Source organism: Centroberyx affinis, unplaced genomic scaffold (assembly GCF_046629955.1).
Source record: "Centroberyx affinis isolate AG114_WGS23_722 - 3 ecotype Tasmania unplaced genomic scaffold, CSIRO-AGI_Caff_v1 ptg001167l_1, whole genome shotgun sequence".
NCBI classification, from domain to species: Eukaryota; Metazoa; Chordata; class Actinopteri; order Beryciformes; family Berycidae; genus Centroberyx; species Centroberyx affinis.
The window spans coordinates 150,208-164,571 of NW_027279698.1; the positions used below are offsets into that span (position 1 = coordinate 150,208).

Consider the following 14,364-nt stretch of genomic DNA (forward strand, 5'->3'; position numbering starts at 1 on the left):
TTTTATAAAAGCCTTGTTACATGTTTTAAATAAATTAAAATCACTATCTTTTATCTTGCTTATCAACTTGAGTGAAAAAATGTATTCAATGCCATGCTTTCATTTTCTTTGGTTAGGTTTCCTAGTTGTTTACTCTTGGATTATGAATTTGATGTTTAATAGATTAATACATGTATACAACATATTTATAGGCAGGTTTATTTTCTGTGAACCAAAAACAATGAGGTCACTATTGATATAGTCGATTCAGCAGAGTAAAAAGTTTATTGTTGAAAAAGTAGCCCTCAACAGTACAGCCCTCTCCCAGTATCAGTAATAATCTCTCCAACAGCAAGTAACACTCATCCTCTCACTCTCTGTCTTCTCTTATTCTCTGCTCCATGCTCAGTGGATCAAGTGAGATCTCTCTTACTCCTAACTCTATCCATTTAGGAATGAAGGAAGGGAGGGAAAGCTTCATCCTACAGCAGTGACTCGGGGAAAACCTCACTACAACACTGTTTTTCCTGGTTTCATATGTTCTCACTCTTCAGCTATTCCATTGACTGTGACACTTCCCTCTGCTACTCCATTGACTGCTGTGTCTCTGTCTCCTGTTCCATTGGCTATGATGGCTTTGGAAATGACAACATCTGCCAAGGCCTCTTTACTCTTAAGTTCTAATGGGTCAGCAGTCATGTCCAGGACTCCATTCATTTCACCATTAACCTCATCTGACCTCTTCATCTCATTGACTGTTGCCTCAGATTTCATCTCTCCCTCGTCTGTCCTGCTCTCCTCTTCATTTGCTGTGTGGGTCTCAGTCTCCTCTCCTGCAGACTTAACCTCTGCCTCCCCGTTCACTGTTACTTTGAGCTCAGCATCTGAAGCTGGCGTGCCACTACGCTCACTGTCTCCTCTATCTACTGCTGTTTTCTCTTCATTTGGGTTTTGTTCAGCTGGCTCCACTACATGACTGTTAGCTGCTGCTGTGGCAGTGCTCTCCACTGCGGTCTCTTCCACTGGCTGGTCATCTTGGCTCTCCTTGGCATTCTCCTCAGCTGGGCTTCCTCCGTCCTCGACTTCCTTCCCACATCCTGTTTCTTTATCCAAGCTTGGTTCTCCAACTTTCTGGGTCTCTGAGGCGGCAGGCCCGTCAGTTACTTTGTTTGCCTCTTCTCTTGCCTCTGCTGCTCTCTGTTCCATTAGTTTCTGCTTAAACTCCTGGAGCCTGTCACTAAGAAAACACAATGTATTCATGAGTGGTTTCATACCTAACAAAAAGGCACAGAAGCATGCATGGAGCACAACTGTTCTTGAAGAGTTCATTTTCAAAACACTATATATCCATTTTAGAAATAACTATCTGAAATTCATCATTCAGTATCTCTAAAATATAGTGCATGAAGTCTGTAAAAATGTTATCATTTTGTCAACCATGGACCAAACCATAACCAAGTTATCTACAATCCTTTAACAAGAGCAATCTTGTTGTAATTTTGTGCTAGCATTCATTTGTAGCAGTAGGTGAGACTTTTTCAAATGGTGGATATCTCGTGTTGGAACAAAACTCTTCACTTTTATTTAATCCATAGAGAAAGGTGATGCATAGCCTTAACCTAACAAGTTTTTTTTTTACAGATTATATTTTTTGGCATTTCTGCTTGATTGGATAGTTTCACATTGGAGAGAGACAGAAAATATGTGTGTGAGAGAGAGAGAGAGAGAGAGAGAGGGAGATGAGTCGGATTAAAACCCAGGACGTTGCAGGTACATTGTATGCACCAGGACACTCCAGCATCAACAAATTGCTCTAACAAACATATTATATATTGCATTATGTGTTGACTGACCTCTGTGTATTCTTCCTGATCCCTGTGACCAGGACCATCTGCTCCAGTATGGTTTCAGTTCCGGGGGTCAGACACTGAGGACAGACGGGACAGGGGCGTTAACACCAAACTGCTTCAGATTCAAACAGACTAGTGCTACTGGACACAACCTTTGTGCCTGAGTCTATGAAAGGCCTACCTCGACTGTTTGCTCCGTGCAGTCGGCTCCTGCCTGTCTGAGAGAGCGCTCCACCCGCACTGCCTGCTGGGTAATGGTACGCAGAAACTCTGTGCTGCAACGTGTCTGCGGGTGATCTTCACCAAACTGAGAAAGAAAAGAGCCATAAGACATCACATGCACAGGCAATCCTCTCTCTCACACACACACACATACACACGGAGATACTCACCATCAAGGTGAAAGCAGCGAGAGCCTCTTTCTCATGGTTCATAGCAGATCGGTAGTCGCCCTTACTGCACATGCACTGGGACAACAGGTGCTGCCTGGACAGAGGGAAAACAGGGACACAAACAGTCAGGGAAGAGGTTGGAAAAGGGGAGAAACAACCCCTTACACAAAATACAGTGCATACTAGACATGGTTTTATCAAATTACGTGAGTGCGGTATGCAGATCTCGGGGGCCAAAGAAAGAAACGTTGAGTCTGAGCGCGTTCTTTAGGTACTGTTCTGCCTGTTCTCCTGCCAGCACCAACCCCAGACAGCTCTAAGAGAAACAGAGAGAGGAGTGTCAGTCACACAGAAGAACACAAGTCAGCAAACAACCACAAGGGGAAAACAGTAAAGGGTTGCTGTTGTCGACCTACATCCAGTGTGGCGGTGTAGGGATGATCCTCTCCGTGGATCGTTAGCATCAGCAGCCGAGCTCTGAGGAGACACTTCTGGGCCAGGGCATTCTCCCCTCCAGCATACGCATACACAGCCAAGAGGGCCTGCATAAGAAATACAGTCATAATAATCAAACTGTACCCAGTCTACCCACATGACTCAGTACATATACAAAATGTGTAGCTATACTCACATATTGCTGGATGGTGTTGGGATGGTCAAAACCAAGCACTCTCTCACTAATGACCACTGCTTTCAGTTGGACACTGCGGGCCTGGAGGACAGAGGAAGTCACAGTGAAGGAACAAATATTGGCCAGCTTCACATATATTGAGAATCAGAATCACTTTAATGGGCAAATGCGTCTGTCTTTGTGTAGTTGGTGCAGACTAGGGCTGGGCGATAATTCAATATTATCGTCTTTCAGCTGATTCATATCGTCATGATATGACGGTTTTGGGATATCCTGACGCACAATTCTGCTGCCTAAACTGATGATAAGCAAATTTTATTTTAAAACTGACAAAATGAGGTATGAAACATTTTAAGGAATATTATTTGAAAATGTCAGTTTTGTTTGACATCACACCTAACATACCTTACCATTTGGTTCAATTTGATGAACATTAATTTGATTATTTAACATGATTTTGCATGAGCCATATTGTTATATATTGTAATATATCATGATATATATCGATATCGAATAAAATCCTTATATTTTTGTGTACTGATTTCAACCATATCGCCCAGCCCTTGTGCAGACACATACTGACAACCAGAGTTTCACAGTACACACATGGTATAGGGATGAGGCGCTGTAAAACCAAAGCTTTCAACCAGAAGAGTAATAGTGAAGAGTTGTGGAACTGACAGGTGTACCTCTGCTGCCTGTCCCTGCAGGAAGGCCACCTTGGCCAGCAGGCTGAGGCAGTGACAGGCCTCTGGGTGCAGGTCGTCACACACCCTACCAAACAGGTAGGCTGCCTCTTTCAGACACTCATGGGCCTGATCCAACAAACCTTCAGTTGAGAAACACACACAGTCAGAATAGTTCAAAATAAACACAATGTACACAGAGATTACAGAAAAATGAATTTGCAGCACGGAGGCTTTTGTAAAGTGTCAATCTTCATAGCCCCACCTTTCTGAATGGAGTTCTGTGCAGCGCGGAATGCTTTTGATGCGTCCGAAGTCGGCATGTGAATGTGCTTGACGACGGGGAAGATGTTGAGGATGTCATCAGGACCAATGGGAGCTTTGCTTTGGTTGTCGAGGAAGTAGTCTCTCAGTCTCAGCTGGCGTAGACACAGAAGCAGTGAATATGCTGTATATATGACTAAGACAACATAAGACTTAAACAATATATTTGTGTTTCAGATAATCTTGTGACTATTTTTAACTGGGTAATAACATGAGGTGTCTTTGTACTCTATTCATATTTCAGATATGTGTTACCTGTACTCCAGTCTTCAGGCAGAACTCTCTCAGCAGAGACAGCTTTTGCAGCCCGTAGTGCTCTACCAGGTGGTTAGGACCCAAGCTGTCACAGAGGAAACAAACAGGTGTTACACTGAGAATGATCTTGAACAACTGCATAACTAACAAACACAGAGTCAGATCAAACAAAGGCCGCGTCCTCACCCCAGGCTGTCAGACAGGTCATATGTCTCAACAGCATCCTGGCAGACCAGGTTCCACAGCTCAGCCCCGGTGAGCGTACTCCAGGGCGTGCTGTCAGAGGCCCCGGCCCCTCGGCCACGCCGCCTTGACTTCTTCTTAGTCTCCTCCCCCACTGGGGTGGGACTGAAGTGGGGAACCAATAGGCAGCAGAGGAAGTGACTGACAGCTGCAGAGAGACTAGGCACCTCCACGCCCTGCAAAGACATGACCAGAGGCTACGATTCACTCTTTGTGGAACATCTGACCCACTCCTGCTCTAGTATTGTGTGCAAACATAAGAATGGACAGGAATACACACTGTATCGTAGATTACCTGGAGGAAACTGTTGAATATTCTCCTCGTTGAACGGATCACAATTTCACCTATGACCAATCTCTGGTGAAGATAGAGGGAGGCATGAGAGCAAGGACAGTTAGACAGGGCAGTTACATCAGCAAGACTAGCTTAAATTTGACTACAGCACAAACACACCGTTATATGCCTCAGGCGCTCCCTGTGCTCTGATTGGCTGATGGCCTTGATCACATGGCCCAGATACCGGAGGTTGATGCCTCTCTGGTGCAGCGCCTGTTTCAGTGAAGCTCCATCCATGGGTGCCTCACTGCCCTGCAGGCAATACTCCACCTGCAAAACATACACATGGAGACATATGGTGAGCTTGTTTCATGTTTAAAATAGATGTGTCTAAATAGCATGTACACAAGGGATCCACTTACAAAGGCCGGTATCTGTTGTGTGATGATGAAAGCTGCAGCTTCTCTCAATAACCTCTCCTGCAGCTTGGTTTTCTCACTATCACCGCGAGGGAAGGACACTCCTGAACAAATAGAACAAGAAGCCATTTACATTTTAGCAACAGATTTGTGTGTTTCTCTGTGTGTGTGAGTGTGTGTGTGTTTGTGTGTATGTGGTTTCACTTAGTACCTGGGGAAAAGATGTTTGGGTTGAAGCGCATCTCAAAGATGATGTCGCTAACAGAGCCCACATCCTTACAAGCAGCTCGTACTGCATCAGTGCCTCGAGAGTCACCTGCACATATAGAACCATTTGTTAGGTAAAAAATTGCCAAAATCTGTATGAATTATTATAGTTGCCATTCAATTAGATCTGTCAAAACACTTCTTACGAGCTGTTGCACATTCTTCAAAGCCTCCATTCTCCTCCATCCTCTCCCTGACACGTTGGGTGAACTGGGAATGTCTAAAACAGGGAGTGAGGAAAGAAACAACACTTTAACTTTGTGAAACACTTTAAACACAGAGTTAAAGACCATTTTTTTTACACTGAGTGCAGAACTCACTTGTGCTGGATGAAGGCCTGCAGCAGCTCCGGCCTCAGTCTACAGAGGCCATGAGGAAAGCTCTTCGGTAGCCCAGAGTCTGAGTGGTAGTTCTCCGGCCAGCCTTCCTCTTTTACACAACTCGTCTTCTCCCCTTCCTCTTCGTGGCCATCTTTCCCCTCCTCTTCTCCAGGGCTTTCCTTGCCCTCTGTCTGCACCTCAGGACAGTAGTTGGCATCGGCCGGGAGGCTCCTGAACAGGTCCAGCAGGTAGTACCTACCATCGGCCCCCAGCAGCCCCTGGGCGTCCACTGAGGTGAACAGTGGTACCTGGTGACTGTTGGGTGCCATGACAGCGTGCCTCTGGAGAGCGAGGGCTTTGGCAGACTGGGCCAGGAGCTCTAGGAGCCGTCTGCGCTGCGGCGACTCCTGGGGCCCCGCGTTCACCCCATACAGCAAGCCCCTTAAAAAAAAATATACAAGCAGAAGAAGTAAGACACATGCTCTATGTCTGTGTAGGTTTATTTCAGTCAAAAAACAAAATCCACTGGATGTAAAATGAAGAGTTGAAGATGTTTTACCACTCATCCGAGAGGCTTCAACTCTTCATTTTATGTCCAGTGGATTTTTTGTTTTTATATTTGTTTTTGACAGACACATACTGTCATTTATCAGCAGAAAACACACAACGGGTCCACAGGGGCGTACCTAGAGGGAGCAGAAGACTCCTGGTCCTGCTCTGAGCCTTCCAAGCCGGGGGCCAAACCCTGCGCAGACAGACGCACTCCTCTGTAGTCTACAGTGGCCGTGGGCAGGGTGTGTAGCCCCTGTAGTGCCCCCTCAAGGTCATTGTAGGCTTGCACTCCTCTCAGCTCCAGCCTCTGAGCAGCCCTACAGGTGGAATATGAGGATACGTTTAAATTGTCTGCGCACTGTGAAGTCCTGACGATAAGTTGTCTTTTTAAGTGAAATAACAGCCATTCTATATTATATCTATATCTTATCAGACACAATATGTTGGTACAGTGGTTTTAGCGAAACACTTAGGCCCATAACACCTTTACACACAATTAAGAGCATTCAAATTTACATTTTCGTTGTTTTTTCTCACCTGCGGCCCCTTTCCCCACCAAGCGCCGCACTCGCTGCCCCCTGGCTCATGAACAGACCCCCCCACAGGAAAGCAGGATCCTCCAGGTTTCCATTGACTGGGTCCACAAAGCCATCCATTACAGTCTCTGCCCCCTGACCCACAGCCCACACAAATGCACTGTTTACCTGAGGAAAGAGGTGAGAGAGAAGGTGAGAAAGACAGAAGGCGAGTGAACAAACAAGAGATAATAGATGACAAGGTTTCTGGACTGTCTTGCTGTTGTTGTGAGTTAAATTAGAGATTTTATCGTTACCTGAAGCAGAGATCTGTCTCTCTGCAGCCTCTCCTCCAGACTTCCCTGTGGAAGATCTCTGGCCACTTGCAACTCCTCATTCCAGTCTGGAGCCTATATGTACACACATGCACAAACACATGCACAAATAATAGTCAGTATTACTACCAGCAGCACACTCCACTGACTCACAAATAGCAAACAACTGTCCTCTGTTGTAAAGAACCTGTGTTGCTGCCTGTTCGTCCAGACCCAGCCTGCTGAAGGAGTTCTTGTGTGTGCGGGAGGCACAGGAGGGTCCCAGCCAGCTCAGGGTGCGGTAAGGAGTGGGCATCACCTCTACTGGAGGCAACTGAGACCTACTGGGGAACAGAACGACCAGAAACCACTTATGTCACACTCATTGTAAATGCAGGTTTTGGAATGGACCAATTTATAGTGTCAACGTTTTGGTCTATTTTTGGTCTCTCTGAACTCCACTATTAGGAGTACGGCAAAATGGTATCTGTGTTTCCTTCATGCGTGAGTGTTAGTGTTACCTGTTTTTGAGAGTGGTGAGGCTTTGTTTGAAGTTAGGGCTGATGTGACAGAGCAGGTCAGTGAAGCAGTGGCAAACTGGGGAAGACTGCGCAGGACGAGGATCAAACACTTCTTCTGTAGACCTGAGAGAGAGACGGGGAGAGAGCAGGGAATACAGAAGGGTCCATAATGAAGGCCTAAACGTGAATCAAATCCCAGCTTGATGCATTATGAGACTGTCACACAGTGACACAGTCTAGGATTTACTACAGGAGGCAATCATCACAGCAGCAAATTCCTTACCTGTTGAGATAGAAACCTCTTGGACATGATGTGATCTCACACCGGCGTCCCTCCGTTGTCACCACAGTGATGTACAGGAAGTCTCCCTGCAGCTTCCTGTGTCCAGGGGGCGGATTCCAACAACTGAGCGACACATCCCTCAGAGAGCTGGGAACCTGATCAGAGAAATATAAAGTCTAAGTATAATGGTGAGTGTGTGTGTGTGTGTGTGTGTGTGTGTGTGTTCAGGAACCAGTGTGAAAACAGATCCTGGCTTTGCATGTACCTCAGGCTGGGAGCTATGTGGTAGCAGAACCATCAGCGGTCTCTCTGCTGATCCAGGGAGGAGGTACTCAGGAGGAGCTCCATCCTGATTGGTCGGCTCTGTTTTCGTGTTGCTTGATGAGCGCTTCAAGCTTTTTCCATTAGTTAAGCCAGAGTCTGCACCAGTAAAAAAAGGAGGAGGAGATTCAACTCTTTTACTGCTCGAACTGTTTGAATTTGTATTTCAGTGTGAGCTTTAACAAGCCTAATTTTGTGTCTTTGTGTGTAAGTGCACCGTATGTGTGCATACCTGGGGTGTGTGTGTGTGTGAGTGTCTCTAGTATACTGGGTGAGCGTCCTTCTTTCAGTGCATCCTGAGGTCCAGAGGCTCTCAGCAGCTCCAGCACACGACCCAGATGGAGCCTGGCTGAGCGGGAAGTGTAAGGCTCTGCAACGGCACACAGCGGTTAACACAACAGTTAGACAGGCCTTCTTTGTCCAACTGTCACAACAATGAATGATTAATACGGTAAATTACAAAGAAGGGAAAGTCCATAATGAAAAAAGTAATTTGCATAATGGTCTGGGAAGGTTTGATGAATTTGTGAACATGAACAACTCTCTTTTACAACCATAATCCAGAGAACCAAGACTCTAATATGGGACGTCAACAAATAACATTTTGTACAGTTGATCCACTAACAATCCATGAATGATTTAGTGGACTTGAATGTTTGTTATTTTAGACCTCAATGGCCTTTATGCTGAGGTTGTGGTAACTGGCACTGTGGCAATCTTGATTAAAACTGTCCAATATTTTAGGAAGAATATGTTTGGTGTCCGACAAAAACCTTGTATCTAGAATGATATGAGTTTTTAATTTCACTTCAGTGACTGACTGCTTTGTTTCCACACATGAACCACGCCTCCCTCTTCTAACTGCAACAACAATTCCTGTTCCAATAGACACAAATCTGACAGGGTTCATATCAGAGAACGGGCTGCAAGTTTATTTGTTTCATTGCTTAAACAGCTAGAGGGTGAGAGATAGTCTAATTGGTTGGCATACAGATGTAATCTCCGTGACTGTAAACCTCTTTGACATGTTGGAAAACAAAATGTGAGTCAGCTATTTTACATAGAACTGAGAGTGACTTTAGAGTATGTGTGAAGGAGGATTGGGAAATGGAGGTGAAGACAATTATGCTTAGAATTATTCTTACAGAGATCCTGATCTTGTACATCAGACATAATAACCATAACTGACCCACAGTGCAAATCATAACAATGAGTCAATACAACCAATATCAGTCAAATATAAGTACAGAAACTCAGGAGTTCTAACATCCTGGTACAATTATGTTATATTAATTGCTAAATTATTACAAATTATTAAATTTGAAGATAGCCACACATACATAAGAGTAAAAACTAGATGCTTATACCCACAGAGAGAGATGCAATCCCCTATTATACCTATGCTATCCTACATTACATCATCCCTGTTGAAGAGTTATAGATTTACCATAATGTAGCGGCTGTCTGTGATTTTAATGCCTGAACAACCACCACACAGGGAGACAAATACAAATGCTCCCCGTACTAAACCTTAACCAATACAGTTACTTTGCTCCAAACAAAATAGCTGTGGCACAAGAGTGGTCAGTAAGAATAGGAGAAATCTGCTCCAGCTCTGTCAAAGAACAAATTACTCCAACTCAAGCCTCAAATCCCCTCTCTAAGATCACAGCTCGATCAACTTGTTCATAAAAAGGCCAGACAACAACTGGATGATGTATAAACTGTATAAGAGAACAGATGAATGTTAAAAAAAACTATAACATGCTGAGAAAGGCTAACAACAAAATCTTAGTATCTTGGGGAATCATAAGAAATTAGGGCAAGACTGTCAATAACACAGAAGAGAAAGCTAGAATTATGCAAAAGCCCCTAACACTCTGCCAGTTGACTTCTGTGAATTTATAGCTTGAGTACACAGTTATGATATCAACAATGCATGCAGAGGTAGACTAATCACCATAAATAACAATTATTCAAAAAGGACGTAGCAGCAGCAACCTCCACTATTGAAATGAAAGAAACTCCAAGACAAGAGCAGCTACTCATAGGGTTCCACTAAATGATCCCATAAAGCCTTGGGACAATCCTTGTTTGAACTGATTTGACTTTGACAATGACTGTTCATGCATTTCATGCTGAAAATGCCGAATGGAAATAAAGCTGAACTGAGAGCGAGAGGAAGAGTGAACAAGAGAGAGAAGAAAGAAAGTAAGAGAAGAGAAAAAACAATGCTACCTTCAACCAGGCGCAGGATGGATCCTGGTTTAAGCCCCTTCAGGCTTTGCAGTTCTGCAAGGGGGTCCAGAGTCGTGCCAGCGAGCGCCAGTGACAGGCTGGAGCGTGGACACACCTCCTCTCTGGAAAGCAGGGCCATCACTGCATCCTGAACGAGCCAAAATCCATGGATCTGCAAAGACACATGGTTTAACACACCAACACATGGCCACAGAACATAAATGATGAACATATTAGATGAAAATTCAGTGATCGCTGTGGGAAAATTGAGTAGTCACAACAGTAGAGAGAAGGATATATACAAGAATACAACAAATACAGAGTATTGCAGATAATACAGCAAACAATTATAAAGAGAGAACATATTGAAAATACTACAAAAGATGCATAAATAAAGATAAAGCATCTTTGTTGACAGTTTTACATGTTAGAAGCAGATGGGTGCGACCTTATATCCTCATCCATAAAGCTATTACATACAAATGGACATATGAGCAGAACTGTGTGCAGACGTTCCAAATGTGCAATGTAAGTTGTTCACATTATCAGAAATTACAGCTATATGTTACAGGCACAAGATAAGGATTGTGAACTGTTGTAAACATGCATTTTCATTAGATCTGCAGTACAACACCACATATTACCCTCAGCTTCCATCATCTCACTATCACTTGTGAAGTCTTATTATTACAAGAGAGGGAATGAGAGGGCGAGAACAATATCTGAGTGGAGATAACACTCTGGCTTTGGGTTTTACCGGCAGCTCAAATGGCTCCACTCCTGCTCCCTGAATCTTCACAGGGAAGGATGTGTCCTCCTCCTGCTTCCTGCCAACAGCCCCTTTCCCACCAGTCAGGGTAATCACATCTGTTTGGAGGAAAAATCAGAGAAACAAAGTTGATTGGTGGTCCGACCCTGTCCAGGGTGTTTCCCTGCCTTCTGCCTGATACATGTTGGGACAAGCTCCATCCCGCAATGACCGTGAAAAGGCTTAAGCAAGTATAGAAAATGAATGAATGAATGAATGAATGGTAATCGTGACTGATTATCTTCAGACTCCGTCCTTTAAAAAGATGATGAAGTAACCGAGAAGCCTGTTTTTAGATCTGCTGCTCAAAAGCGCTTGGCTGCAGCATCAAACAAGAACACTAAATCTCCTCTAAAATCATCATGAGCTGGGCTAAAGTGTGTGTGTGTGTGTGGGTGTATGGGTGTGTGTGTGTGTGTGTGTGTGAGTGCCCGAGGGTGAGTGAGTGAGTTTATACATGAAATGTGTGACAAAGTGAAAGTGGGTGTGTCTCACACATACATGCACGCATACAAGAAACGGAGGGAGAGCAGGACCCAGCGTGTTCCTCAACCTGGAGTGTGACTAAACCTGTTGAATTTGCATGAGCTTTAATGTCATCTCAGGGTGAAGGGACAACCACACCTAACACTGGCATGTGGAAACAGCACAATGCTAAAAGACATAAACTAACAAACATGTACCTTACACCTATGGCATGTGCACAGACAAGCACAAAATTCAATGTGCACACAACCTAGAAGATTTTAGACCATTCTAATTCACCAGTGCCTCTTGTCAATCTGGGACTACTTTATGCCTGGACAGCACCCAGCAAATAGTTTGTGTGTTTGTGATTGGCTGGAAGAAGGCCCCTCCTCTCTGCAGGCCAGCAGCCATCAGCCTCTTTCCTATCGGAGCTGCTGCCTTACTACTGAACACAGTATTGTTTCAGCTCTGATGAGTTTATTTTGGCGGTGATAGGTGAGGTTGTGTTGCATCCTAAACAACAAAAGAAGCTAAATGTTTCTGCTAATTTCTTATTGTAACATTATAGGAGCATTATATTCCGTTAAATTCAAATGAGTGTCTTGACATTATATAACCTGACAATCATCCTGTTGCCCCCAGATATACGCGTCCTTTTGCATGGAGAAACACCTCGGGGCATACTCACCTGGAGGAAGGCCAACATGCACTACCTTCACTCACTCGTTCCCTCTTGCAGAAGAGGAGGGGCAGGGGTTAAAATATGTTAAATGGCAGACTAGTGAGTGTGTGAGAGGATAAGAAAATGAAAAGGTAGACTAGAAATTTTGGGACCAAAAAGACAAGGGAAGGGTTTTTACTTTTAGCTGAATTTCAATTATGAGAAGGAGAGGTTGTGTAAAATGTAAAAGAAAAGCTACCTGTACTCTACTAATGCAATAATAATCGGTTGGCTCTGAAATAATGATCAACTTACTACTGCTAAAAAGACATGAATATTCCCAGTTTTGACAGGGTTTCCAAGTATGACAGTATTGTGAGGTTTTTCACCATACAAGTTACAGTTAAAGAGGTGAGTTGAAGTTTGGAAACATGGCATATTCTCCTGGTGACATTTACAAATCAAGAAGTTGCCTAAAGCAGAGAAGAGCGCTGAAGCTTATTCAGAGCAGCAGTGTGGTGCCAAATCTCCCACCCTCCTTACATTCTCCAGAGAGGGAGGCAGCAGGCGAAAAAAGAAGGAAGAGGAGAAAAGTCCAAGAGAGAGAGAGAGAGAGAGAGGAGCAGTAAAGAAAAAACACACTGCAGTGATTTCTCACCAGTTTTTGCCTGATTTCTTCCTCCTCCTCTCTTCACTTTGTCCTTCATGTCTGCTTGTTGAAGTCTTTGTTGAGCTGTCCTCTTGTGTGTGTGTGTTTTTTTTTTTTTATTTCTCTGTGGTGGAAGCTGCCTCCCCCTGCAGCCTTGATCCAAACTGCTGGAAGAGTGCGCCAGAAAGAGCAAGAGTGAGAGTGTGTAAGAAGTGGAGTGTGTGTGCCAGGATTGTGTGTGAGCACAGCAGACTGAAAGTATACGTCTGTCTGTTCAGGATTGTGACTCCTGCCCCTCTGCCTCCACTAGGCAAACTCAGCTTATCGGTTTTCCCTGTGTAAGAAAGCCACACCCTCCTCTTGCTCAACACAGGCTCATTACTTTCTGTCTCTCACACTTTGTTGGACTGGGTGTGTCTATCCACTCTCACTCTGCTCACTCTTCCTTCCCCTCTCCCATGGCATGTTCCACCCTCCCTGTGCCCCGGAGGAGAGGTGTGAATTAAGTGTACAGTGAGTTTTGTATACTCTCTTAAAACTTTGTTAGTGGTTTAGCTCCAGTCGGTCATCTAGCTACCCAGCTTTTAACATAAAGCATTCTGTATTACAAAAGTTGTATGCTGGTTTGTTTAGAGCATCAGAGTATGGGTGAGTTTTTGGAAATAGAGGAATATGTATGATATACTGTATATCAAGGGTACCAAGACAGTCGCATCTACCGATTCACACTTTTGAGTCATGGCAGTTTATCAAGTCAAGTCGGATTTTGTTATAATACAGCTTTAACAGACAAGTTTGTCACAAAGAACCCAAATACAGATAAGAACAAGTAACAAGTACATCACAAACTCCCAAAAATGGGCCCATAGATTGGGTGTGTCTCTACTGTATGTGTTAGGAGGTTACTATCTCTTTGTTGACAGGTTTGCAGCCACTACAAGCAAATTTTATATATACTTGGACATATTTCATAATGCAAACCAACTACTAAGCTTCTTATCTGGGTTAGGCTTAGCAGGTGACTTGGTTGGTATTCCTAGAATGCCATTCAATAAATTCCTCTCCTTGATCAAAACAACCACAAACGGCTATGTTGTCTAGTAGGGCCGTATTAGTTACCTCTCTGCTGAAAGACAGGAAATTCAAGCATAGGGCTGGATCCTCTTGCTAAAAAGTTCTCCAGCTCATAAAATGTTTAGCTGTACTGGAATTATCAGACATAGGAGGCACTGTGACCAATGAAGTAGAGATTGTTTTAAAAAAAAAAAAAAGATGGTTAAACTATGACCACCAATCAGCGATCGTTATCGGGAAAACAACCAACAATATCAACAAAAATATAATATTTCCAAAAAAGCACTGTTTTCCCCTTTGAAATACCTCCTCAGTTT

At 44.0% G+C, this 14,364-nt stretch overlaps 1 protein-coding gene across 2 annotated transcripts; it reads right to left on the reverse strand.

The window, feature by feature from the left end:
- Positions 1 to 196: 196 nt before the first annotated feature.
- Positions 197 to 13,256, reverse strand: LOC139648174 (clustered mitochondria protein homolog). 2 transcript variants are annotated; one of them, XM_071524218.1, is made up of 28 exons: positions 12,983 to 13,256; positions 11,145 to 11,254; positions 10,388 to 10,559; positions 8,382 to 8,519; positions 8,094 to 8,248; positions 7,829 to 7,983; positions 7,546 to 7,668; positions 7,233 to 7,365; positions 7,028 to 7,120; positions 6,733 to 6,899; positions 6,330 to 6,512; positions 5,644 to 6,084; positions 5,470 to 5,543; positions 5,268 to 5,372; positions 5,060 to 5,160; positions 4,815 to 4,967; positions 4,656 to 4,718; positions 4,304 to 4,536; positions 4,118 to 4,202; positions 3,804 to 3,957; positions 3,542 to 3,681; positions 2,853 to 2,933; positions 2,638 to 2,763; positions 2,428 to 2,537; positions 2,222 to 2,315; positions 2,011 to 2,136; positions 1,833 to 1,906; positions 197 to 1,216 (listed from the first exon to the last, which is right to left on the reverse strand). In XM_071524218.1, exons 1-28 carry the CDS (start codon positions 13,029 to 13,031, stop codon positions 523 to 525), a joined length of 4,332 nt encoding a protein of 1,443 aa, XP_071380319.1. In that variant the 5' UTR covers positions 13,032 to 13,256; the 3' UTR covers positions 197 to 522. The 2 variants fall into 2 exon arrangements, with proteins under 2 accessions (XP_071380319.1, XP_071380318.1); XM_071524217.1 differs by having other exon boundaries at positions 7,233 to 7,368.
- Between the last annotated feature and the right edge of the window lie 1,108 nt (positions 13,257 to 14,364).